General features: G+C 41.2%; 3 protein-coding genes across 6 annotated transcripts; 1 reads left to right on the forward strand and 2 right to left on the reverse strand.

Moving 5' to 3' along the window:
• Positions 1-220: 220 nt before the first annotated feature.
• LOC110966307 (zinc finger protein 629-like) lies at positions 221-8456 on the reverse strand. Of its 2 annotated transcripts, none has more exons than XM_022215637.2 (7): positions 8255-8456; positions 6832-7034; positions 6545-6637; positions 6339-6428; positions 6081-6191; positions 2971-3094; positions 221-2796 (listed from the first exon to the last, which is right to left on the reverse strand). In XM_022215637.2, the coding sequence occupies exons 1-7, from the start codon at positions 8286-8288 to the stop codon at positions 1109-1111; spliced, it is 2343 nt and encodes a 780-aa protein (XP_022071329.1). In that variant the 5' UTR covers positions 8289-8456; the 3' UTR covers positions 221-1108. The 2 variants fall into 2 exon arrangements, with proteins under 2 accessions (XP_022071329.1, XP_022071328.1); XM_022215636.2 differs by having other exon boundaries at positions 6339-6431.
• A 3510-nt stretch (positions 8457-11966) lies between these two features.
• Positions 11967-18709, reverse strand: LOC110966311 (uncharacterized). 3 transcript variants are annotated; one of them, XM_022215642.2, is made up of 7 exons: positions 18480-18709; positions 17403-17510; positions 17238-17294; positions 16989-17147; positions 16577-16715; positions 16028-16128; positions 11967-13908 (listed from the first exon to the last, which is right to left on the reverse strand). In XM_022215642.2, exons 1-7 carry the CDS (start codon positions 18489-18491, stop codon positions 13744-13746), a joined length of 741 nt encoding a protein of 246 aa, XP_022071334.1. In that variant the 5' UTR covers positions 18492-18709; the 3' UTR covers positions 11967-13743. The 3 variants fall into 3 exon arrangements, with proteins under 3 accessions (XP_022071334.1, XP_022071335.1, XP_022071332.1); XM_022215643.2 differs by having other exon boundaries at positions 16556-16715; positions 17424-17510; positions 18480-18708; XM_022215640.2 differs by having other exon boundaries at positions 16556-16715; positions 18480-18705.
• A 965-nt stretch (positions 18710-19674) lies between these two features.
• asb15b (ankyrin repeat and SOCS box containing 15b) lies at positions 19675-27682 on the forward strand. The gene is made up of 13 exons (XM_051948514.1): positions 19675-19871; positions 20018-20070; positions 21509-21640; positions 21741-21905; positions 22676-22782; positions 22898-23036; positions 23140-23311; positions 23716-23876; positions 24329-24473; positions 26322-26489; positions 26589-26739; positions 26831-26984; positions 27080-27682. The coding sequence occupies exons 1-13, from the start codon at positions 19765-19767 to the stop codon at positions 27238-27240; spliced, it is 1815 nt and encodes a 604-aa protein (XP_051804474.1). The 5' UTR covers positions 19675-19764; the 3' UTR covers positions 27241-27682.
• Positions 27683-27937: the final 255 nt, after the last annotated feature.

The following is a 27937-nucleotide window of genomic DNA, read 5'->3' on the forward strand; positions in this document are numbered from 1 at the left end:
TGTTTCGTTACTTCAGACGGCGGTTTTTGGATGCAAATGAATCATGTTTCCTGGTAATTTAATGTTCTTCAATGCAGCTTTTATAGGTGTAACAGGACTGAATGCTTCCCTCACCAACTAATCACAAACCAACATCTAACATGTCAGAACTTAGGATACTCAGTTTGCTTACATGTGTGGTGCCTAAGAATTTTAAATGGTACACTAGCAAGAAAAAGTCCTTGGTTAAGAGCATTTATTTTTCTGAAAAGCATCAAAAAACAAAGGATATTACAGAGAACAGGTACATGACTTAGTGGGTTCTCTTCATGGTTTCTCACACTACAGTAAGTAAAGGAAAGATGGGAGTCACAGCACAACCGCATCACACATCTGCATATTCACAAAATAAATGAAAACGTTACTTTGTGGTGAAGGCAAAATCTGCCTTTTTCACCCTAAACAAAAGCAGAGTTGTTAAAATGGTTACAGCTCAGTGTTGCATTAAAAAATAAAAAGCGTGTGGTGAAAGTAGTTTTCCATCACTACAATTTCCATGACAAGGAACACAGTAACAAGTTTCAATGTTTCAGAGACACTACAGCACTTTTATTACACAGTAGACAAATGATCTACGGTCACATGCTTTGAAACACTTGGACTGTTTACACAATGATCGTCCAATAAGGTAGCCTCTGGACAAACATCATCTTTCAAACGGTCAAAGCTCACCGTTACACTATGATTAACTCCAAAATTAATCAGAAATGCACTATTGCTACCTTATTTTTCTCAAAATGTAACAAATTGTGCAGTTTTTTTTAATCTAAATGTACTTTGTCACATGGCCTTATTACATGAAAAAGAGCACTAAAACAAGGGACTCTGTTAGTTGCAGCTGACCAGAGCCTGCTGATTCTCCACACAACTCAAATTCTAACTAAAAATGTGTGTTCGCTGACCGAACCACACCGTCGCTTAATATCAACCACAAGGTGGCGAGTCAAACTTTAAAAAAATCACATGGTTGCCTGTTCCGTAGTTTCCTACTTTAACCTTTTTAAATTCTATCAGTGATCAGTATTAACCCGATCTCAGCCTTGCTATTGATTACAAAGTGTTTCTTTGACTAATAATCGTCGCTGCCCTCGTCTTCTTCGTCATACTTCCTCTTGAGCGACTGCTTCTTGTGCTTTCCCTTGTGCCTCCGTTTGCCGGAGAAGTCGGGGTTGGCATCCCTCGTGTGCAGCTGCTCGTGCTTCTTCAGAAGGCCGGGCACTGAGAAGCCTTTGCCGCATGTGTCGCACGTCCAGGGTTTCTTGCACGTGTGAGTCCTTTTGTGGACGTTCAGATGGGACGCCAGCTTGTAGGTCTTCCCGCACACGTCGCAGCTGTAAGGACGCTCGTTGGTGTGCAGTCTGATGTGGACCTTCAGGTTTCCCACCTGAGTGAAGGTCTTGTCGCATATGGTGCACTGGTAGGGCCTCTCTCTGGTGTGGATCCTCAGGTGGACCCTCAGGCAGTACTTGCTGGAGAACTTCTTTTGGCAGACGGGACACGGGATCTTCGCTTTGGGAATATGGTCCTGCTGGTGCCTCTTCAGGTCAGACAAATAAACAAAGGTCTTCCCGCACTGGGAGCAGAGATACTGGCGGTCGCCGATGTGGTAGCCCATGTGCCTCTTCAGCAAGCTGGGCACGAGGAACCGCTTCCCGCAACGCTCGCACATGTGAGGACGATCTCGGGTGTGCCAGCGCTCATGGTTCGACAGCTTGAACGCCGTCGGGAAGCTTTTGTTGCACTGCTTGCAGGGAAACGTCATCTGGCTGGTGTGACACTCCATGTGTCTCTTGAAGTAGGTGGACTGCGTGAAGCCCTTGTTGCAGATGTTGCAGTAGAAGGGCTTCTGGCCGCTGTGGGCGAGCATGTGCTTCGTCAAACTCTGCAGCTTTATGAAGCACTTGCCGCACTGGCCACAAGCGTAGGGCCGCGTCGTGCTGTGGGTCTTCAGGTGGTTGTTGAGGAACGCTTGTGTTCGGAAGCTTTTGTTGCAGGCCGTGCACACAAAAGGCTTCTCTCCTGTGTGAATGCGCTCGTGGTCCAGCAGCTTGGACTGATAGGGGAAGCTCTTATCGCAAACGCTGCAAGTAAATCTGTCAGTTAGAGGCCTGAATTGTTTTTTTCTTCTAATGCTTGGCCTTATGTCATCTGCAGCGCTGAACCTGGCAGGAGGAAGTGGGGGTAAAGCCGGGAGCGCCAGCGAGTTAGTTGCAATCTGTGACACCCACTGGTGCAGCGTGACTCGCTGAGTCTGGGGCTTTTGGCCGTCTTTTGTCGCTGCAACGCCGGGATTCTGAGAGCTGGAGACAGTTTTGATCGGCACTGGAACTACCTTGAAAGGGATCGATTTTACAGGCAGCTGTGGGAGTTCTGGTTTTTCTGGTGGCGGTGCTCCGTCGTTCTCTCTGTTTTGAAGAGGCGTGGCCGACTGAACCGGTGTAGAACTCTTCCCTGGCAACAGATTCTCCTTCTGAGGTGTTATCGTCACTCTCTTATCTTTTGCTGCGATGCTAGCAGCTGCTTCATGGCTGGATTTTCCTCCTTGCTGGGGTCTAGTAACAGGAGCTGTTGAACTGTCAGAGTCATCTGACATCATGCCCAAGTCTTCAGCGTCACTCAGGGAGGCTTGGCTGGTTTCACTGAAGGTGACCTCCAATGGTTTTGGTGATTCTGGTGGCGGCGGCGGCGGTTCTACTGGTGTGGGCCGGAATGCAAGTGAAGAGAGCACACAGTCGCCCACTGAAGATGAGATGGTTGCTGTAGAAAAAGGAGAAGCTGCGTATGTTACTTGTTCACTGTATTCAACAGGTTTAGTCACTTATCTACTGACTGTTGACCTTGTTTACACTCATGATGTTTTGGTAAACCTTTTTTACTCAGTGATGTATTTCAAATTTTCTGGTTTTCATCAAACCACAGCCTGCAGTATACCTTTAACACTAATGAGTCCTTTGGCCTGCTGGTGTAGAAGTAGAGTCTTCAGGTCACCCTGGTCGGGAATGAAGCCCCCGCATGCCTCCAGGACAGCAGGCTCTGTAGAGATCATGGCACCCAGCTGGAGTTGAGAGGCAAGAAAACGGAAATAATGAATTCATTTGAAGTGCAGATTTAATTTTTACCCTGTTAGGTCATATAACATTTTATATGTTTTTGTATACACTATTTATAAGGCTTCTTACAACAAAGATAAATACTGGAAAGAAACTGTGACTCTACTACTAAAGACATTTTACTACTTACTATTTTAGATTGTTTTCAGACTCAACTCCTATCTGTTCTGTGTGAACTCAGTCTGCAGTTCAGCCAAAAAGTCCCTGAATTTTTGTTGACTCTTGATTGCAGCTCAGTCAGTCATGACTACCCCGCTGCTCTGAGGACTGTAGAGTTTTTATTTTTTAGATACTGCTCTACATATTTTATTTATTTATTTTTACATAAGCTAGTGGGTGCAAGCGGTTCATTTCTGGCCATTTTTAACAGTGATTCTAATGTAATATCACAATTTTAGGCTGACATACAATATGAGTAAATTTCACAACTGAACAGTGCCTCACAGAAAATGGAAATATTTGTTATGTCTTTCTGTTTCTACAGTTTTTGGCTCTGATAAACTGTCACTTTGTCTACTTTTTGGTGGTGAAGACAACAGTTAATTCTTCTACCACTGCCAACGCCAACATTCAAACTCAAAAACTGAATTTATCTGCCTGTACACACGTGGACAAAATTGTTGGTACCCCTCAGTTAAAGAAGGAAAAACCCACAATTCTCACTGAAATCACTTGAAACTCACAAAAGTAACAATAAATAAAAATTTATTGAAAATTAAATAATCAAAATCAGCCATCACTTTTGAATTGTTGATTAACATAATTATTTAAAAAAACAAACTAATGAAATAGGGCTGGACAAAAATGATGGTACCCATAACTTAATATTTTGTTGCACAACCTTTTGAGGCAATCACTGCAATTAAACGATTTCTGTATTTGTCAATGAGCGTTCTGCAGCTGTCAACAGGTATTTTGGCCCACTCCTCATGAGCAAACAGCTCCAGTTGTCTCAGGTTTGATGGGTGTCTTCTCCAAATGGCATGTTTCAGCTCCTTCCACATATGTTCAATGGGATTCAGATCTGGGCTCATAGAAGGCCACTTTAGAATAGTCCAACGCTTTTCTCTCAGCCATTCTTGGGTGTTTTTGGCTGTGTGTTTTGGATCGTTGTCCTGTTGGAAGACCCATGACCTGCGACTGAGACCAAGCTTTCTGACACTAGGCAGCACATTTCTCTCCAGAATGCCTTGATAGTCTTCAGATTTCATCGTACCTTGCACACTTTCAAGACACCCTGTGCCAGATGCAGCAAAGCAGCCCCAAAACATTACTGAGCCTCCTCCATGTTTCACCGTAGGGACAGTGTTCTTTTCTTCGTATGCTTGGTTTTTGAGTCTATGAACATAGAGTTGATGTGCCTTACCAAAAAGCTCCAGTTTGGTCTCATCTGTCCAAAGGACATTCTCCCAGAAGCTTTGTGGCTTGTCAACATGCATTTTTGCAAATTCCAGTCTGGCTTTTTTATGAGTTTTTTTCAGCAGTGGTGTCCTCCTTGGTCGTCTCCCATGAAGTCCACTTTGGCTCAAACAACGACGAATGGTGCGATCTGACACTGATGTACCTTGGCCTTGGAGTTCACCTTTAATTTCTTTGGAGGTTGCTCTGGGCTCTTTGGATACAATTCCAACGATCCGTCTCTTCAATTTGTCATCAATTTTCCTCTTGCGGCCACGTCCAGGGAGGTTGGCTACTGTCCCGTGGGTCTTGAACTTCTGAATAATATGAGCCACTGTTGTCACAGGAACTTCAAGCTGTTTAGAGATGGTCTTATAGCCTTTACCTTTAAGATGTTTGTCTATAATTTTTTTTCGGATGTCCTGGGACAATTCTCTCCTTCGCTTTCTGTTGTCCATGTTCAGTGTGGTACACACCTTTTCACCAAACAGCAGGGTGACTACTTGTCTCCCTTTAAATAGGCAGACTGACTGATTATGAGTTTGGAAACACCTGTGATGTCAATTAAATGACACACCTGAGTTAATCATGTCACTCTGGTCAAATAGTTTTCAATCTTTTATAGAGGTACCATCATTTTTGTCCAGGCCTGTTTTATTAGTTTGTTTTTTTAAATAATTATGTTAATCAACAATTCAAAAGTGATGGCTGTTTTTGATTATTTAATTTTCAATAAATTTTTATTCATTGTTACTTTTGTGAGTTTCAAGTGATTTCAGTGAGAATTGTGGGTTTTCCTTCTTTAACTGAGGGGTACCAACAATTTTGTCCACGTGTGTATATGATCAACTTTTACTAAATGTTTCAACAAACTGCTTTTTAATTGGTCGTTACATCCAAAAGACTTGCTGCACTTGTGGCAACTGTCAGCATCAGTTTAGTTCTCGTCTCCATTCTGTGAACTCTGCAATTTATGTAAAGTATCTACCTCACTACCAATTTGTACCTGTGTACATTGTTCATCTGTATTTGTACTAGAATGCTACTAAGTTGTGTTTCTTCCTTTTTATTCTGTTTTTCTGTATTATATCACTTGTTCTACATGTGTATATATATATTTATCCCTATTTGTTTAATTTATGTGGCTTATCTTTATTTTTTATTTTTTACTCTATGTCTTACATTATTGTTGAACTGCCTGCTTTACATGCCTTTTTATTTGCCCCCTGCAGAAAAATAGAGTTTTCCGAATCTGAATTGTTGCTAATAGTTTCTGAGTGCTTCACAGTGCTACAGCAGGCAAAAAAGAGCTGGGATCATAAGGGAATGTAAAACTACATCATAAACGAACTAAAAACAGAGCTGGTGAGATAAAAAAGTGTATTTATTTTTGTAATTTCTTCGCTGCGGAGCTTACCGACACTTTGATCTTGAATGCCCCGGGTTCCATTGAACACCAGGATTCAGTTCCTATCCCTGTGCCTGCCATGGGGTAAATTAATTTCAAAATCTAGTGACGTCAGATGTGCATACCTGGGACAGATTGGGAACAGGAAGGAGCTGCTCCAGCTTGCATACTAGGCCTGCAATCAGGGTCTGCAGCGCCGTGTCAAACTTGGTGCCGTACTGAACAGGAAACACTTCCTGCAGAGAGAGAATAATGTTACTGTGACTTTGCACATGTGAACACATTATTAAAACAGAACATCTAAATGAGCAGCAAGTGTATGTAAGATTAAAAATGCATGTGATGACATGCACTGAGTATGACATTAAGACAGATGTGGGCACCTGGAAGAAGCGTTTCCGCTCGGCAGGGTTCTTAAGCAGATTCTGGACCAGCACCATGAAGTTTGTTTGAGATTTCTCCACTTCTGCATCCTTCTGCAACAAATATGATCAAATCTCATTCATACAGTAAAACATTTGAATCTGCTGTAAACACAAATCTGATGCAACTGTACATGTTCCTAATTACAATAAAGCTTGATGCTAACCCCTGAAGATGTGGAGACCTTCAGTTTGTTTATGAGGGACTGAATAGCCTTGGCATCTGGTTGGCCCTCCTTGTGAAGCAAATCCAAAATGATCTATGGCACAAAAGCACAGATTAGTCACCAGTGAAGTGGAAACCAAAGAGAACACAGAGCTTTGATGTTAAAGAGGCTTGTGGCAATCAAATCTGACTCTTGCAAGGTGTGGATTACTGTCAACTTTATTTCTACCCGCTAAGCGCACAGCTATAATATCTGCTTTTGATACACAAGTGAAAACAAACCCTCACCCTTGCTCTCAAACCCAAGATCAGCTGAGCGGTCTGCTTAAAACTCAGGACCTCGGGAACCGTGTTTGTCACCATGGTCACAAACTCCTCCACTTTCACATACTGCTTCACGTTTCTCTGCCGTATGACCTGCCATATGTACGAGTAGGTCAGCTGCAGAGGAGAAGCCATGAGGCGAAGGGAGGCCAGTGGAAGAGCTCCCCCTGAAAGCGAGTTGGGGGAAAAAATTATTTACAATCGTAAAAATGACACGGTTACAATGAGCTTGTTGCATACAGGGAAAACCCCACAGTCCTTGACTTAATGCTTTTCTGGAACTAAAAGTATGTGTAAGATCTCACCAATCCTGTATCTTGTTCCACTAACTTAAAAAAGTAAACACAATGTATATCTTCCCCTCTGTTCATGGTAGTGATTGCAAAACTTGTGTTTCAGCACCAAGAAACTATAAAAGCAAAAACAACCATCAAATGTTCAGCTTCCTGTCAGTCCATGAACAAATCACCTGCCAGTTTGTTGAGATACTAAACCAAAAATCATTCCTCTAATGAGATTCTGTAAAAAAAAAACTTAAAAAAAATCTGCACTTCTGAGGCCAACTAAAAGCCACGACTGATTCAGCTACAATCAACAGTCACTTTTTTTGGCTTAACTGTAGGCAGTGTTCACACAGATAAGAAATAAATATGGAAATCTAGCTATAAAATGAAGTAATAACATATTAATATCTACATGTTTCAGTATTGGTAACACCTGCACCTTTCATGACTGATGGTGTTATAGCTGTCATACTGCACAGAAGACATGTTTGGGTTCTCTCTCCTCTTAGTCAGAGTTATGATGGTTACACAGAGGACAAGAAGTATGCAATGAGCAGCAGTGAGTAAAATATGCCAGGAGCAAAAAAAAAAAAGCCCAGGAACTGCTTGAGGTTCAGAGGGTTCATGCACACTGCCACTAATACATAGTCGGACTCAGAGGGGCTCCATGGAGCTGTAGGTGGCGCTGCAGTGTGACTGAGCATATACAGTCGATGCTAAAGACATGCTTTCACTCTCTAGATAAGCTGCAGAGGGTTTGGGAATGAGAATGGTCGCCAAAGTGCTGAAGTTAGATTCAGACTATCAGCAGATGTTTCACCCATCACGCTATTACTCCATCATAAGTGATAAACACGGTGCAGCGACCGGTCAGAGCATTAGGGGATGGAGAACTTAATTTGAAATCCAACCACCTGAACAGCCATGTAAAGCTTGCTAGCTAGCTAACGATCACAAACCCCCCCCATAAATAAAACTACAGACAAAGCTGATGTTAAACAGCGGTTCGCAGCAACCAGTGTCTTTCCGTTGCATCTTATTTTCTGAGCGCCACACTCGGCGGCGGCTACTGTTAGCTTGCTAGCGTTAGCTTAGCAACGTACCTGCTGTATCGGAGCGTTTCTCCATTCTGTGCATTTGTTCCGCCGCTAATTCAACAGACTACGTCAGACAGGACGAGAATGGGTCGGTTCACACAGAAATATAGTGTTTTAAAGTGTTAAACCGTCTTTATGTCGACCGTCAAGCCACGAAGAATAATGGCGGCCGCTGGGAGCGGCTTTCCAAAACAAAAGTCCCAGCGCTCTGGCGGATGTTCCTGTACAAAACAAAAGCACCGATATTTGAATTTTTTATGACGGAAACTGCTGCAAAATACACGGTTCTATGAAATGTCACAGTTAGGATTCAGTTAAAAATCACAACAGGCTATTTTTAAGTGTTGAAAATCTTGGTGTGTAGTATAAACGATGATACGAGACCCTTCCAACATAATTCTCCAGACCATTCATTTTTTATTTCAGCTCTTTTCTTGGATGATGTTGATCTTTAAAATCATATTACTGCTCTAAAAAAAGTCAAAACATGATTTTGATGTTTGCTGTCACATTTTGACAACATAAAATATGTCACTGTTTATTTTTTGTCAGAATACACATATAAGCAGTTTTTTTTAGTGCCAACATCAGAGTTATATGATGGGTTATCCATTATTGTACACCAATATCTGACACAGTAGAATAATAGCTAACTATTCGTTAAAAATGTATTATCTGTCTGGGCAGACAATAGATAACTATCTCAGTAGCTGACTTTATGTTAACTCATATCAAAATATCTTTTTCTTCTGAACCACATTGTTTTCACAGAGTTCTATGTTTTTTGTCTCCAAAGAGACAATTTCTTGTTGAGCTCTGTGCAGCTCAGCCTTCAGTTCTTCTACCTGGTTCAGCAGAGCTTTGTTGTCTGCTCTGCTGAACACGTCCCAGTAGAAAGGATTGACAGCTTTACTCTTTGTTGACAACAGTCTGGTCATGTTGTCTTCTTTTCTGAAGATTCTCTGGTTTTTGTATGGCGGCTGTTGTAGGCTTTGAAAAAAGCGACTCTTCATGCTTTGCTTTCAAAAGAAATCAACAGTTAATTGTTAAATTGGAAAAGATGTAGCATTAGGGAACCAAATGGCCATAAACACCTAAACATAATAAGACTGTGTAAATGGAGTAACAACAATAATTGATGTGCGTGTGTGTGTTTGTGCAGCATCTGTCAGTCTCTTTGGAGGGTTTGTTGTGTTGTGTTGAAGGCTGATGAAGTGTTCTGAGTTTGGACGAATCTTAAGTTTCCTCAGCTCAGAGCAGAAAAGATGACAGCTTTCGGTCCTGTGTGGGGCAAACAGCGTCCTGTGGCCTGAATCTAGCCCTCCAGCAAAAAATATTTGGCACGCTATAAGATATCTCTTGTTCACATTCGAACTTTGTAAACACAGAGCTCCCATAAATCCCAAAAGTTTGTTGTTAACTCCACTGCTGAGGCACATTGGAGGAATGAAGGAGTCCGCTGTTGTTGATCAGTCTCGGAGAACTCAGGACTACCGTCACCTTCGTCCTTTAAAAGAGCAATTTTATCACGTTAGATAAACTAAGTTATTCATTGGAAGATTTTGTTAAACAACAGTGCATTCATTTTCAAAATGATGCTGATGAAAGTAACGCACATCTTATGCAGCAGCTGGATTCCCCAAAAATTCAGTTGTCACCACCTCTTAACATTTGTCTATCTGTTAATGAGTATGTAGTAATATAATAGATCAGAGTAATAGAATTTGTTAATATTCACCCTCTCTCTCTCTCTCTCTCTCTATACACTGCTTTATCCTCACTAGGGTCATGGGGGGTGCTGGAGCCTATCCCAGCTGACACCCTGGACAGGTTGCCAGTCTGTCACAGGGCTACATATACAGACACACAATCACACTCACATTCACACCTACGGACAATTTAGAATAACCAATTAACCTCAGCATATTTTTGGACTGTGGGAGGAAGCCGGAGTACCCGGAGAAAGCCCACGCATGCACAGGGAGAACATGCAAACTCCATGCAGAAAGATCCCAGGCCCAGACCGGGATTTGAACCGGGGATCGTCTTGCTGCAAGGCGAAAGTGCTAACCACTAGTCACTATGCAGCCCCCTAATATCCACCCTGAAGTATTAAATGTTTATGCAACTAGGGACTTTGTTAGGATATTTTTATTACAGATTACCAGTGTTTAGCAAACTGTTGAGTCTGATAATAGCAGGTTTCTGTTATAAAGGGTCAGAAAAGTCCAGGAATAGTGGCAGTAATCTCTGCAATATTTAGCTGTGTTTATCTGTGCTTACTGAGATTACTGTGTTGTGTTATAGTCACAGGCAAAGTGCTGCTTACGTCATATTGTTATTGCTTTACATTGTTGTAATCCCTGTAGGATAGGACACTTAGGCTCAAATGTGTTATATATCTTGAATATATCACTTTCCACTGGAGTTTTCCCAGCTTGTTTTAACTTTGCCATTGTTAAACCCTTGTGGAAGAAACCTGACTTGGATGCTGAGTCTCTAATTATAGGCCAGTGTCAAACCTTTTCTTTTTGTCAAAAGTCTTTGAGAAAGTGGTCTCAAATCAGCTTTTGAAGTATTTGTCATTCATCTTTTTGAGCCTCTTTAGTCAGCTTTTAGGGCGACTCATTCGCAACATACCACTTTTATTCAGACTCTAGCCGAGATAGCGTATCCATTCAACCAATGTCAGTTTGTGCATATTCACTACATACCTTGGAACCTTTTGCAAGCACTGGTTTCTTGTAGGACCGGTCGGAGTGGGGACGAATTATATATCTGTTCTATGTGTAATAGACAAATGAATAATCTCCACTTATTTTAGCATCAGCTGGAAAGCAAAAACACGCAAAAACTTTTCTTATATTTAACTGTAAATAAATTCATGTGTCAAGGGGTTAAGATTCCGCTGCGAACGTATAAAATTGTAGATGGAATTGCCCATTATACTTGTCAAATTTGGTGAATCCGTATGTCCCCACTGTGTTTTGTGTTCCCAGGAAACCAGGCTTCTGAGTGTCCCAAAGGTCCGTAGAAAGACGTTTGGGGAACGGGCTTTTTCTTTCCTTGTATTGACATTTCGGAACGGTCTACCTGTTGAAATCAGGCAGGTATCTTCCACTGATGTTTTTAAAACAAAGCTGAAGACCCACTTGCTCACTGTTACATATGAATCTTAAATTGTTTGTTTTACTGGTGTCCTTTTTATTGTTTCAGTATGTTTGTATCTGTTTGTAGATCTCATGTTTTTATTGGTTTTGTCTGTATGAACAGCACTTTGACTGAAAGCGCTTTATAAATAAATTTTATTATTATAGTCCATGGACGGTTATACAGCAAACCCACCAAGTAATTTTTCAGTGCCACAGGCTGGTGTTGCCCTCCGGTTAAAGGAGTGGCTGATGCAGTTATGGATTTAATATCTTGTTAACATTTGCTGTGGCTTTGTGGTCGTTTCAGTGTAGTTCTGTTGGGAAAATGTGTGTATTCTATATGCAGTGTTATTTATTCAATGCCAGCATATTTCCTGTACATCAGCGAGCTGTTTAGCTGCTGCACCCCACCAATAAAAGGCTTGAATTTTTAACCTTTTGATTCTTTAGAGCTGATGTTAATGGCTCCAATTTTATAAATTAACTCATTATGAAATTCTGACTGTTATTGAAGCTAACTTTTTTTCAAATTCAAACTGTAATTCTGTTATTCAATGGAAATAATGTGAAGGAAACAACACACTTTATATAGTTTTACAGTGTTGACAAATAGTATCATAAATTACATACAACACAGAAATATTTGCTCATAAGCCCCTTGTAGGGATTGAGAAAATAATATCAATATTTCTTTAAAAAAACAAACTTCACAATAAAAACTGCTATAAACGTGTAACTCTAGCCATAAGAGACGTCCAACAATCAACATGTCATATGTGACAAAATATCTTCCCCAACTCATCTTTTCAGAGTGAAAAGTCAAAGACAATAGAGACAATTTGCAGAAACAGAAAGTTGAAACCATTTCATATTAAGGTCTGACAAAACGTGACCAACCACTGTGGTATTTTTCGTAACGATGATTCATTTCCCTTGTGTGTTCACAGTATTTTGTCTACCCCCTGTACATTCATGGCATGAACAGGTCTGCAACTGTTAGAAAAAAAATCATTACACGTTGTGAGTGGTTCATCCTGTAACAAAATAACTTAAATATCTCATGTACAATACAGACACACATTTTCACAAAATACAAAAATGAAAACCATACAAAGTGGTCTGTAAAAAGACGGCATTGTGTTTTTCGAATCTTGTCTGCAACAGTAAAACATTTCAAACATCTCAATAAAGATACATCCATATTTCATGTTCTGGAAGTAAATCATTTGAATACAGAAAACTGTTATTGAACTACTAACCAGGCCCTGTAGATGAGGCTACATGGCCTGCGGTCTGGAGAGATTCTTAGCCTGTTGATTCATAGGGATCTGTGGACATCAACCGTGTTTGGAACTGGCATTTCCTCCAGCCTACGGCCAGTTCTTTTGTGGCAAGAACAAGCCCTCCTTATGCTTCTCACTGAGCTCATCCGTCCGTCCGGCTACCGTCCCTATCTGCCTCACTTCCCCTCGTCCTGCCTGTCTTCGCTCTCCACACATACAGTTAAAAAGCTCTCACACTCGGGGGAGTCATGTTCTCATGACTGAACATGATTGACTCGGTGAATAAGGCATTAAAAACTCGAACACACACTCTGTGGCCGAGCAGCAGCTATAGATCACTGGGCAACAGCTTTGAAACACAATGAGCGGATTCAAAGTGCCTCTGGCGATGGCTATCTGCCATCTGGTCAGATCTTTGATACACAAAGTAGGACGCTTGTTGAACTGCTCGGCGTGTTGTTTGTGACTAGCGGGTTTACAATTTGTGACAGATGACAGATCATAATAATGTCAACGAGAAGAACAAGACAGGCTGCATTAGAAAGTGCAGCTTCAGTTGTTGCTCTGCAGACAGTAATGCCAGGAATGTGCCTCGTTGCATATACTGCCAATGCATTTTAGTAGAAAACAGAACACAGGAGCAGGTAGGGATTCAGTATGCAGGGAGAGCAGAGTCAACAAGTTGTGAGCAAAACAAAAAGTCCTCCACACAGTGTGATATCATTCTGATTTGACCAAACTGAAGGACACCACTTCAAAGTGGCTGCAAAAAACAAAAGCTCAGAAAAGTTCGAGGTAACATATGCACCTCACTGCCAGTCGTTCTGGCAGATAACCAGCTATTATGCAGAGAGTTCTTGCCTCCAAAAGAAGTGCTGTGGGGTAATTTTGTGACACACGTGCCTTCACAGCAGGTGGGTTTTCTCTCGCACAGCAGCTCTGGTCGGTGAACTCAGACCGCTCTCGTTTATCCAGCAGGCTCCTGCCAACAACAGAAGCAACCTGGAGAGGAAGTTGCTCCACTGCTGTCCAATTTTTTCCCTTCTTTATTAATCACACTTCATCCACTTTCATGTTCGGCGATTGCCTCCCCCGCCGGCTGAGTGTCATCGGCGTGGGCGAGTGTTTGAAGTGGGATGGAGATAGACACAGTTGGGATCATGTCAGAAGATGCCATTTGGCTATTTTCATTGTTGCACATCGGTAAACGCCTTTCAGACTTGACCTAAACATTAAAAAAACAAAACAAGAAAAGCACACATAACCTGAACAGTGTTCCTCTGTCTGTACTGTTTATCATACAAATGACACATAATAGCCTAAATCTCAGAAGTGAGCTTCTTTGCATTAACAGCTTCAACCTCTCCTGAATATTTAATGAGCTGTTGTGAACTCTGCAACAATTTTCTTCCTGGAAGTGGTCACTAAAACGAGGTACATTATCAAGCTGGCTTTACTTGACTGACCCACTGGGACCATACGAGTCAGTGAGGTTGGGGTAAATTTAGCACCATGGATAATTCTTTTCAGAGGGAGCACAAAAAGTACAAGAAAATTTGGTGGATAAGAAGTTCATGATATATAAGCAGCATCTTCTTTGATCAATTAACTAAATAATTAGCAGTTAAAGAATAAAAAAAAAGTCAAGGAATCACAAAAAGTACTCATTGTGGTTTAGCTGGTAATGGTTTTTGAATTTGTATTATTGACCATCTGTACATACATGCAATTATCTTCCTAAATAATGCAATACTTGTGTTTCAATATTATTAACAAAGCAGCAAAAACAAAAAACTGTCCCACAAAAAAGTCTGTAGTCGTTTAGCATAGCAGAGTTTTGTGCTAAATACTAGCATTAGTGTACTGATTTTAAACTAACAAAGGATTTATTGTTAGAGAAGAAGTTAATTATGTAGTTAGTTAGGGAGTTCCACAGGGTTCTGTGCTAGGACCAATATACATGCCAGGCAATATTATTAGGAAACAGTGCATAAACTTTAATTTCTATGCAGATGACATCCGGTTGTATTTAGCTATAAAACCAGATTAAATAAATAATTTACTCAAACTTCAAGCACGTTTTGAAGACATAAATGATTTTGAATTTTCTTCTTCTAACTTCAGATAAAAATAAAGTTGTTCTATTTGGTCCTAAGCACATCAGAAACACAATTTCTAGCCAGATAGCTATTCTAGATGACATTGCTTTAACCAGCAATACTTTAGCAGTTGTAGTTATTTTATGAACTCACACATAAGACTTCTCTAAGACAGCCTTCTGTCACCTGCATAACATCAAAATCAAGAACATCCTGTGTCAGAGTGATGCTGAAAAACTAGTTCATGCATAAACTGGATTATTGTATTTCCTTTTTACCAGGATGTCCCAGTAACTCTCTTAAAAGCCTCCAGCTGATCCAAAACGCTGCAGCAAGTGTACTGACAGGAACTGGCAGAAGAGATCATATTTCGTCCATATTAGCTTCCCTTTATTGGTGCCCTGTAAATCTAGAATCAAATTTAAAATCCTCCTTACATACAAAGCTCTTAATGACCGAGCTCCATCGGAACTTAAAGGCCTTATTACAACATATTATCCCAACAGAGCACTTCACTCTCAGAGTGCAGGTTTACTTGTGGTTCATAGAGTTTCAAAAAGCAGAGTGGGAGGTGGAGCCTTCAGCTATTAGGCTCCTTTGTTGTGGAATCAGCCTCCAGTTTAGGTTCATTAGACCTTAAACTTTGCCTGATGATAAGGCTTACTGACTCCGATGATCCTGAAACACCCCTATGCTGCTTTAGGCCTTGACTGTTGGGGAGATTTTGCCCCTCTGCTGTGCTCTCCTTCCTGTTCTGTATGTCTATATGCCACCACTGCATGTCACTAACTTCTCCTGTCTTTGCTGTAGTTTGTGTTTTGTCTAGTTACTGACCTCACCAAACTCAAAGTATTTATCATCCTCACTTTTGGAGTCTCATTTCTGTTTGCTTTTTTCCTTCCCCTCTTTATCCTCAACTTAACCTGTATAGGCAGATGGCCACCTTCCTAGAGCCTGGTTCAGCGGGAGATTTCACTTTATTAAAGTTTTTTTTTTTTCCGTCTTACTGCCGCCAATGAGGTTGCTCAAAGTGAATCTGGAATTGCTTGGTTTCTATCTATAGCATGATTTTGTAAAGTAGAGAAATGAAATATCTGACCTGATGATGGTGCTGGTTGAAAATTAATAAAACAAATTAAGGAAGTTAGTCTAGATAATTCAATCAGAATTAATTATTAATGTCTCCACAGGAAAAGTAAATTCACACAGGGTTTAAGGGGAAAAGTCAATCATTCGCTTACTTACCAGCCAAACTATGAGAACAACACAAGATATGAAGGGGATGAGAACCAACAGCAAAGGAGATCTCCGGGACCAGCTGTAGCCACGATTCTCTTCCTGACTCCCTGCAGGAGGGAAATTATCGGAAATGTTACTGACTACAGTTACACCTTAGAAATATGATAGTAGGCAGGCCGATGCCCTTGATCTTTATTTATTGAACTTGTAAGGGAGGACTGAGGTATGAGTCAAGCTTAGTCATAGGCAGAGAGACTATTTGAATGAAATATCTGCACAATTGCTACCTTTTGTCATGTCCAGTAGCATAAAAACCTACACAGCAGCTATGAGATACATGAGACTTACTATAAATGATCATGTAGGTCTGTTAACTAAACGTACTGTATGTGTGTTGAAGGTTCCACAGCTGTGTGTCCTTGACCCTAAATCAATATCTGTCCTCTTTTAAACTCTTACGCTGCCTTTAGCTTTCTACATTAAAAATTAACAATTTACATGCACATAAATGATGTACCTGGTTTAATAATGTACCTGGTGTGTGTTGGGGATTACCGCATGGCGGCGGCTTGCACGAGAAGCCGGATGTTCCTTGAGCGGCAGATTGTAAGACGTCTTTGATGTAGTCGAAGTAAAGACCGGACAGTAAGCTGCCTTCCTGATAGTGACACTGGAAGACTTGCATCACCGTTTCCTGGGAGGTCAGACAACAAGCCAGCCTGAAATAACTCAATTAAATACAGGAAGCAGTCCCGTAATGTTCAAAATATTACATACTGCCGCCTAAAACCTGAATGACAGAGCTTTGCTGTCTCTCTAAGTGCTTGATAGACACATAATCTGATTTTATATTCGCCAGACTTTAACCTTTTTGAAATATCCCCACACAAACATGCATTAATTTAATTTAAAGCTTTTTGCACTTAGACAGACGCTTATAGAGTGAGTAAAGTTGCTGTTTACCCACCAGTTCTTCGTGGTCGAAAGTGAAGCGTAAACTCTTGAGCATCGCAATGAAGACCATGATGTTTTCTTTGTTAGAGGAGATGGAACCAAACATGTTGGCCAGCTTGCGGAGACTTTGCTCCAAAGGATAGATATTTAACACCACCCAGCACGTGCCAGCCTGGAGATAAAAAATAGATTTTTAATTCAATAAAAATATGTAAAAAGCCCCTATTTACTGTTTGACTGCTTCACATTGCTTCGTACGTACCACTTCTTTGGGAATGTAACTAACAGGAATCTCATAATCGGAGGGAATATTCTGCTTCTGTAACGACAACATGAGATGGAATAGCTCAGAGTTGTAAAGAAACAAGGACCTAACATACATACATAAACAGGAGGTCGAGTGACAACAATGTGATATGCATCTCACCAATATTGACAGCTTGCTCACATCATCAGTTATTGGAGCTCCAAATTTTCCAGAGCAGAGATTCAGACTTGTTATTAGACTCAAGAAGAGGCAAGGTGCTTTCAAGATCTGGAGGTAAAACACACAAACATCACACAGTGTATTTACATTCCATCAGATATAGTATGTCTAAAAATAACCGATAAAAGCGCGCAGTATCTTGCTTGAGGGTACCGGCAGTTGTATTTTTGTATAGGACAGCACAACCACTTTCCTCCCCCACGTAGAGGTGAGGCAGCTGGTGTCTTTTCTATGCACAAACACTGTTAAATAAGACATTTTGTAACTAGAAATACTTTTGAATTTGTGTCTAAAAAAGAGCTGCAGTCGATTAATCAATTAGCGGATGCACAGAAGTGTTACTGATTTATAATTTTGATTTATTTTCAGTGGTAGTTTTAAAAGCCAAACAGATTCCAGCCCTGTAATGCTTGCTTTTCTAACATTTGCAGCGCTATATTGACTACAAATAGGTGATTAATTGCACAATATGAGAAGCTATAATAGCATTTTTCACAATATTTTAAACATAATCATTCAAATAAGAGAATATTAAGCAAATGAAATGATATGAAACTGCTTGGATGCACTCTACCCAAACAAACACTTTCAAAAATCTATTTTTTACCCCTTTTACCACAATGTCATGTCACCCCTGTAAAAGAGTGCAACAGCAGCATACAGAGGAGTTACTGCGGACCTCTAAACACATTAAAATTCCACTTAATGCAGCCACAAAGGAATCCTGCTTTAACAGGAGTATTTATATTTTAGCATCTTTTCTGGCCATTTTACTGTGAAGTAGTGAAATATTATTTCATTGTAGAGAAAAAAAGGGTACACGGGAAAGACAGAAAGAGGCTTTTTCTGAAATTATGCAGTCACATTTCAGTGCTCGTAAACAGCTGAAAGGACTCTGATTTACATAAACTCTGACATTCTGCTATTCAATGAGCGCAACACAAGTGGGGCAAAAGCTGCATCAGCATTGCAACACATATTCAGAGGAAATGTGTTAAAGAAAAAAAAAAGACTTACTTTCTTCCTCATATGGAGCAAGAATCTGAGGTTTCTCAAATCCAGCGCATGAAATTCGGTGTTTTCGGTCCAAAGGCAGAGCTCATCTCTGTGTGTGTTTGCATGTGTGTAGCGTCCAAGCGTGCAGTGAAACTTGAGGATGGGCCGGCAGTCGGCTTTTACTTCAGACACACTGCTGAAAGTCTTTTGACGTGGTGGAGAGGCCGCCTACAGGCTGAGTCATTATGTCACACACTGACGCTGTCTGAGAGTTTTCCATAAAACTCCCACGTATCAATTTGTTCGTCAGGAGAAAGTGGGTGCTTGTTCTCTCGGCAGAATATTTCGCTTAGAATATGTCAAGGTTATTCCTCAAGCTGTTGCCGGGAAAAAGTGAAAATGAGAAGATGAAAGGCGGTTCGGATGCTCAAAAAATGCTCTGTGTTGTTTTATCTGACAAACCGCGGCCCTTGTGATCTCATTTTAAATATAGTTTGGCTCAAAGACGCACGTCTGTTATTACTGTTTGACTGCATGTGTGTGGATTTATGCACAATCTTCCCAACTGAACTCATGCAAAAGCCATTATCCATGACTGATCTCTATTACCCAATCAATACCAGTCACAAAGGGTAGATTCAGGAACCGTGAAAGAGCAGTTAGAAAATGATAAGTAAATGCTGCTGGGTGGAGCGTTGGAACACAGCAGGAATGTTGAGTCTGTAATGCAAATGAAGGCATTCAGGAGGAATGTGTGTTTTGTTTACATGTGATTGAATGATCTGATTTAAATGAAGACACTGTGTGGCGATCAGGGAAGGAGTACTTTGTTCACTGGAGCTGGAAGTTAAAACGTGACACTGTGAGCAGGTCAGCTAAAGCAGGTCACGTCCAAAAATAAACCCCAGACAGCTTAGGACCCCCTCAAAACAAAAACTCACTCAAGCTGCACGCGTGAGAAACAGCTCAAGGGCGTTCATTCAGACCAGGAGGTGAGAAAGACTGAATCGACTAACATAAAATGCATGCTTAATTTCTGTGGTGTCATGTCAGATCTCCATGAACACTTAAGATGGCATTTCCGGCGTGCACTGTGGTGATACTAACAAACAAGCTGCGTGTAGCTCGTCAGTGAAGGTTGTTTAAAGGATAAAACTACAGACAAATGTGACTTACTACACCACATGTTATAATTTATCAGAAACTGTGACTTAATTTTGCGCCAAATTCCTTTTATTATGAGAACAAATGCAGGTAAAAGAGTGTTTATTAGTGCCTGCTTGCCGTTTTGTGTCGACATGTAGAAATGGATGACGCTGAACAGGAGGGTATAGATGAAGACCTGATTGAGTTTGCCATTCGAGAGAGCATTCAGGATGCCTACAAGCTGCCATGTTCAGTACAAACAAACAGGTATGAAGGAATCTGAATTGTCTGTAAAGTTTTGGCTGTGGCTGTAGTTTTTTTTTTTGTTAATGCGGATTTATTGATGAGGGATAAAGGAATGTTTCTAGCATAAAAGCTTTTATTTGACCCACTTTTCTCCTTTTGTTTATTAGGAAAGAAGCAAACAGTGATAACTTTATGAAGATAATGGCAGCCATCCACAAAGGTATGGTTGATATTTGATATGTGTGCACAGGATTTGGGTTTATCAGTGATATTAAAGACCTCATACTGTGCCGATTTTGAGCTAATTCATTAAAGTCTCACATCACCAGAATTTATCTTTCAATTTTTAAGCTCAAAACTGCAAAGATGGTTCGTTTTATCATGACTATAAACAGCTGGTTTTAGTCTTAAGAGCTGATACCTATGTCTAGATATCAGGTCTTTAATGATATTATAAAGGGGATGTTTCAGTGTCTTCTGTCCACGCCTGCTTCAGGAAGAAGACTCTCTGTGTCTGTAGATTGACAGTGTGGAGCAACATAAACGTGACTTGTAACGTGCTCTCTAGCTGATGCTTTTACATGAAAATACCACAGACCTAAACACAGTTTTTGTTTTTAACTTGAATATTTGGCGAGTTTGTTCGACAATGTTGTGGTTTTAAAGTCAGTAGCTTAGCAGTGCAGAGGGGCAGCTAGGAAATGGCACTGAAGTGACGGCTGGGTAACGTGTAGGCTGTATTTCAATCTCTTTCTGTTGTCTGACAGCAGAAAAAGAAAAATATGCAAATAAGAACAAGTCAGCTGGGATTTCAGCTGTGTTAAAATGCATTTTATGTGAGCACAAAGAGCAGGAGAGACTAATCTGCACTGAAGCTCAACAGGCAAAACGGAAGCACAGGAACTCACCCAGTCGTTGCTTATTGGTTTCAAATTGATTTCCTCAATCTCTGGATGTCTCCGCTTTGTAGTCTCCACAGAGCTCTGACCTGTGAGCGTACGATTAAAGCTAATGTTAGCAACATTAGCTGCACAGAAGGCAGAATGTCAGAAGTACACATCTTCATGTCTTACCAGGGGCTGCAAGGCGGCGGGATGGTTAGCACCGTTGCCTCGCTGCTAGAAGATCCCCGGTTAGGGCATCTGGGATCTTTCTGCGTGGAGTTTGCATGTTCTCCCTGTGCAGCGCAGGTTTTCTCTGGGTTCTCCAGCTTCCTCACAATGTCCATAAACATGTTGAGGTTAACTGGTGATTCTAAATTGTCTGTAAATGTGACTGTGAGTGTAATTGCTTGTTTGTCTCTAAGTGTAGCCCTGTGATAGACTGGCGACCTGTCCAGGGCATCCCCTGCCTTCGCCCTAAGTCAGCTGGGATAGACTCCAGCTGCCCGCGACCCTCCTGAGGATTAGGCGGTATATAGATAATGGATGTATGGATATCTTACCAGCTTTTTCTTTAAACCTCCAAGTTTATAAGAACCATAAAACACAACAAAAAAGGATTTTCCCCGTATGGGACCTTTACGCAGTCTATCTACATCAACAAAAACATGATATTAGGTGGGTTCAGGTTCACACGTTTTCATATCTGCACTGATGAACTCACTGTTAGTCCACGGATATTACGTTTCTCTGTGTGTCTCGGTTGTGTCTCCACAGGTGATGTGGATGCACTACAGGAGCTGTCGGGTTGTGTGTCTGCCTTCAGAGAGAGTGACGGCAGGGGGTGGATGCCTCTGCACGCAGCAGCTGTGCAGCCACGGCCAGAGATCCTGCACGTGGTGCTGCAGGGTGAGAGAGTAAACTGAAGTTGGATGAACACCTTTAATGTTAGAATCCCAGCAGCAGTGGACTGATATATGCTCTTCCTGGTGTGTTGTTGTTGCTGCAGTGCTGACGTCCACAGATGTGACACTGGAGGAGCAGACGGAGGAGGGGGACACGGCCCTGACTCTGGCGGCCGAGGCCAACCGGGTGGAAGGCGTCAGGATGCTGCTGCAGCACGGAGCTTCACCGCACAACACCAACGGCAGGAATGAATCTCCACTGCTCCTCGGTAGCACAACACAACACAAACAACGCACACAGTTAGTCACTCATGCACTCATTCATCCCTCATTAACAGCACATCCATAAACAGAATTATTAGCAGAGTTGCCACTTTAGGAAAATGTGCTGTTACATCAAATACTTACTATTATTCATAAATAGAACCAGCTTTCGGGTTGCCAGGTTGAGACTCTGTATTACATAATGCATAATTTGTACATACTTTCACATTACGTTTGCAGTTTGACATACATGCAAATCATTTTCTAATAATTCTGTCATCAACGGCATGTTTAGCTGTAGCTTCTTCATCAATATTAACTCTTTAAAGGGCACACATTGAAATTCTTTTTTAATTTTCATGTTGAAATTTAAGGTCGATGAATGTACCATATATAGTTCCTTGTCCAGTAGTGATAAAAAAAAAAATCAAGAAATATGTAAATCATCACTTAGCCCAACTATTCAACCGGAAAATGTGTGCATTTTGTCAACTAACTATGGTTAGTTTGACGGTTCGACCGCAAATATGGGTGAGCACCTAGCCGCATATCCGTCTTTTTCCACCTTCAGAGAAAAAGAAAGTTCGATACATTTCAGGCCTCTGTTGACTGGTAAAATTCCGTGATGTAGTGTGCTGTAACGTAGAGTGATCTTCACTTGCTTCTCGACCTCACTGAGAGACGGGAGCCACGCCATATTTAACGTGTGCAGAACTTACTAAATATGATCACTTGCCTGATGAAAGGTTACTTTTTTACTTTCTACATTTTGTAGCGGTGAGACAGAGCTCATACGACATGGTTTTATCCCTCATCATGGGCGGGGCATTTGTGGAGCAGGTGTGTCTCACTAAATGGACGGCAACCCATGAAGCTGCAAAGGTGAACAGTGCTTCAGTAACACTCAGCATTCAAGCAAAGTTTGCATTTTTTTTGTCTATTTTTTGACATCTTTTCTTCACTTGTTTTTTTACTTGCTTGCTGTCTCTTGGAGCAGGTGGGCTGTCCAGCTATTCTCATGATGCTGCTTCGACATGGAGCCAAAGTAACATCCAGGGACGGACATGGGGTGACACCTCTGGGGATCGCAGCTGAACATGGCAACACTGAAGCTTTGGACATCCTCATACAGCACGGTAACACACTGGAATGGTTTGAGAAACTCTTTGGGGAAACACTGTACATGTACAACTTCTCCCTCTCATCAGACTGTTCTGTATTTTCTGTGCCTTCCACTAGGTGGTGATGTGAACGCCCAGGCCAGCAACGGAGACACAGTCCTGTATGATGCGTCTGGATCTGGAAACTTGGACTGTATCAAGCTGCTTCTGCAGCACGGAGCCAACCCAAATGTAGCCAGCTACGCCTGCCAGCTGCCCATCCACAGAGCTGCGTATGAAGGGCACACACTGTGAGTTAACCTTCATGTTCTGAAGCTGTGTGACTGACCGAATGAGCAGCCGGTCGCTCTGACGCACTAGATTTGGCCATATTCTCATGCTGGAAGCTTACTCCAGTTCCCCAAATAAAAAATAAAATACTCAAGACAAATTAAAATTCTTTTCCCTCTTATTTTGCAGCCACATTTAACAAACTGTATAAAATATGTCCCTCACTCTCTCTCTCTCTCCACCTCACAGTCTTTCAGTGTTTTCATCTGCACAAAGACTCTTCTGTTTATTACTGTTTTTCAGTTCTGTCGCTAAATAACACTGTAGCTCAAACCACAGTCTAATGAGCATTTTTCTCTGTCCTGTTTCGTGTTTTCTGGTGCTGCCTCTCTTCCTGTTTATCTCCCACTCCCTCTTTCTGTAGAGCCCTGAGGACTCTTATCCCCATCACCACAAAGAGAGCTATCCGACTGTCAGGCCAGAGTCCTGTCCACTCTGCAGCTGACGGAGGACAGGTCGAATGTCTGGAGCTGCTTATCCAGAAAGGTTTTGATGTGAACGCCCTGCTAGGTGCACACATCTCTGGTAGGAGCACAGCTGGAGATGTACAAACTCTCAACTCTGCCAATTATAACAACCTGTGTGTTTCCAAAATGTGAAGAACTGAGTATGCAACCATAACAAGTCTTCTAGGTATTTGATTGTGGAGTATCCTGGCATGAACCATTAGTGACAAGCTCCACAAACCACTGCTTGTGACATTCCAGCACAACAAAAACGCATCTTTGACCCGAGAACAAATACAGCTGATTGTACAGTGTGACGTTTATCTGAAGACAAAGTATGAAATCTCTGCAACTGATTTACATTCTGCAGTCTAATCAACAGAAAAGAGTGGTTTGCTATGTAGAGTAAATGGTTGTAGATAATAAGCAATAGCAGCAGCAACAGGAAGATTTTTCTAGAGTGAAGCTTCCTGTTATGTTAGACAACAATAATTTACATTCATAATCTGGTTTCTAACTGACTTACTCTAGAGAACTATGGGGATCTAAGGAAGTCTCCTCTATACTTTGCTGTTTGCAACGGTGATGCGACCTGCGCTGAGATGTTACTGGCAGCTGGAGCAAAAACTGATCAGGACCCACTACGATGCATCTTGGTCGCTATACGGGCTGAGAGGTGAGTGGTATATACAGCCATGGAAAAACTTATTAGACCATCCTTGCTTTCTTCAAATTCTCGTTCACTTCAATGTCTGGTACAAGTAAAGGTACATTTGTTTGGACAAATATAATGACAACAAAAATAGCTCATAAGAGTTTCATTTAAGAGCTGATATCAGACATGTTCCATGGTTTTCTTGGTAATAACCAAAATCTCTGAAGTTCTTCCATCAATAGCTGTGACATTGTACTGCAAAAACAGCTTTTAGGATTCCATGTTTTCTTTTCTGTCTGTTTTAGTCTCATGATCCACACAGGAGTTAGTACTGATTGCATAACCGTTGTTTTTGATGACTGCAGTCATGCGTCTAGGCATGCTCTCCACCAGCTTCTGACATTGTTCTGCTGTCACAGCAGCTGATTCCTGTTGCACAAATTCAAACAAATTTACTTTGTTTTTGTGCTTGTGGTTCTCCATTTTGTGTTTGATAATTTTCCACGGGTTTTCAGTTGGATGTAGATCTGGTGATTGAGCAGGCCAAGGCATGGTTCTGATGTTCTGGTTCTCCATCCAGGCTTTAACTGACCTTGATGTGTGACAAGGATCATTGTTTTGTTGGAAAATCCAGTCATTGGAGGCAGGAAAGAGTTTTCCAGCTGATTTAAGAAGAAAACTGTTTTAAAGAGTAGTCCTGTACATGACCTGCTTCATTTGCCTTGTTCCACCCAAACTGAAACAACCCCAGATAGTCCCTGATGCACCCCCATGTTTTACTGTAGGGGCAGACAGTCTGGTTTGTAGCTTCTCTTGGCTTCCTCCTAACCAGTATGTTGGCTGGAGTAGGCATCAACTGAAAACTGGATTCATCACTGAAGAGAACCTTAGCCCAATCATCAACAGTCCAATCCTTGTGATCTCCAGCAAAGAGTAACCGGGCTTTCCTCTGCCTTTCCTTGATGAAGGGCTTCTTCCTGCCCTGTGTGACTTCAGACCAGCTTCAAGAAGTCGGTTTCCAAGTCTCCTTGCCAAACAAGTCACATTTCTGGACAGCGTTCAGTCATTTTTAAGGTCCTTGGAGGTCTGACGACGATTCCTGACAGGAACAGATGAGTGACGGTCATCTGGTGGTAGAAAGACGTTTCCCGCCGCGACCAGCTAGCAGTTTGGTAGATCCATGTTGGGCTTGTTTTTTCTTGGTGTAATGAACGGCTGTCTTGGAGATCTTCAGTTTTTTCGCTACCTGTCTCTCACTCATGCCAATTTCCAGCAGGGCCAAGATGGCTGCCTTTGTAGCTTCACATAATTCTTTAGTTTTAGGCATTATGTGAGAACTGACAACTTCAGAGATGTGCTACGACTTCAATGTAAGCAAGAAACCACTCTAGGCCTTTGCATGTGCAGTGCTGCTAATGACAAGAAATGTCCTCTTATATATCCTGGGAATTCAATGAAGCTGAAGCATGTCAAACAGGACATAAAGTATGATGGAATCATCTGCATTTTTGTCGTCTTCGTTGTATTCTTCAGGTAATTTACTTTTAGTGATACCAAGCATTAATTGGTTAATTAAATGAACAAGAAATTGAAGAAAACAAAGGTGGTTTAATATTTTTTTCCATGACTGTATATAGATAGATAGATAGATAGATAGATTAAACCTTTATTAATCCCACAGTGGGGAAATTTACAGTGTACAGCAGCAAATAGAACATTTGAATTAAAAAAAGAGTGCAGCACACAGTGCATATATATATATATATATATATATATATATATATATATATATATATATATAAATAAAAATATTTTCTTCAGAAGAAGAAAATATAAAATATACATATAACCTTTTCCGTCCATATCTAGGTATGAGCTGGTGCAGCTGTTGCTGTCCTATGGAGCAGAGGTCAACTGTTATTTCCGAGTCATCAGCAACACAGTATTCCCCACAGCCCTGCAGTACTGCCTCAGAGACCATGTCATGCTGCGACTGCTGCTCAACAGCGGATATCAAGCTCATAAGCACGTAAACCTGCTGTAAAACTACCCGTGCTAATGTGCTAAAAGTCTATTTTTGACTTAAGGTGGTAGCAAAGTATTGCAGTTTTTCTGATGTTTTATTCCATGTTTTTCTTTGTTAAATGTTAAACATTTTAACATTTCATCTCTGCAACCATGTAGGTGTTTTCAGTGTGGTCATGGTAACAGTGAAGAAATGGACAGTACCTGGACTGACCTTCATAACCAAGCATACCGGATTTACACTCAACCTAAGATCATCTCGGTAAGAGGTGATATGTTCAGGACCATCATCTCAGGCAAGAGCCAGTAATTAAACTGAATAAATCCCATACCTAATCTGTTCTCTTTTTCAGTTCTGTGAGTTTGTCTCGGTGTCATGGCTCGCACATCTGGTGGGCAGCGTTGTGAGGATGCTTCTGGACTACGTCAGTCACATCAGCATCTGTTCTCACCTCCAAAGAATCTTGAGGAGGAGGGCGGAGTGGGAAGAGATTTCTGAAATACTGAGTAAAAGATGCACATGAAAAGAACATACAAAACATACATAATAAGGTATTTCTGATTTAAACAGCTGACGGTTATGTGTGTTTGTGTGTCTCCAGGTAAGCCTCGGTCTCTGCAGCACTTGTGTCGTCTGGTGATCAGAAGTCGAATGAGCTTAAAGATACTGAACAATCCTGAAGCCATGACGACTTTACCTTTTCCTCCCATGCTGACAAAGTACCTGACTTACAGAGAGTATGAGCAGTATGGTGAACTCTGATCTACATGAAACACATTTTATTCATCGCTGTGACTGACACACTCATTATAAAGCAGCACTAATTAAATTAAGCCAGTCCTCAGTATTTATTTTACACTGACCGCACATTTTATCTCTCTTTCCTCAACCTGATTTCATGCCATCTGGACAGAAGCAGTAGCTCTGTGTTGCTGTTTGGCTTCAGCCCTCGTTCAATGTGTCTATTTATGTTCTGAATTGCATTTCAGTCTTGTAAAGGTACCATGAACACACATGTCAATCAAGCACAGCATGTACAAACCTTTACAGGCTTCAGAAGAGGACAAACTGTGCGGATGAAGTGAAAACAGCCGTATTTGTGGACAAGAGTGCCGTCACCGTCTGCTGCTTTTAAGTGTGTATAATCAATAAAAGTTTTAAAAGTGTAAAAATACTGTTCTTTAAATAAAGCATATGTTTTTTAGAGTAATTTACTATTTTGTATTAAATAGTGCTATTTTCAAATTATACAGGCTGTGTGTCTTTTGAATCTGATTACAGTGATGGGCTTAATGTTTGAGGTTTAAATGACCAAAGCTGCAATTTGAGTGTTTTTGTTCTCAATGTGTGTCACAACTAGCCTAGCCACGCTAGACAACCCACGGCAACGAATTTAATTCTCTGCCAGGGTGGGTCTAGTTACCCTCCATAAGGCTCGAGGCTGGATTCTCCTACAACT

Source organism: Acanthochromis polyacanthus, chromosome 1, assembly GCF_021347895.1.
Source record: "Acanthochromis polyacanthus isolate Apoly-LR-REF ecotype Palm Island chromosome 1, KAUST_Apoly_ChrSc, whole genome shotgun sequence".
Taxonomy (NCBI): domain Eukaryota; kingdom Metazoa; phylum Chordata; class Actinopteri; family Pomacentridae; genus Acanthochromis; species Acanthochromis polyacanthus.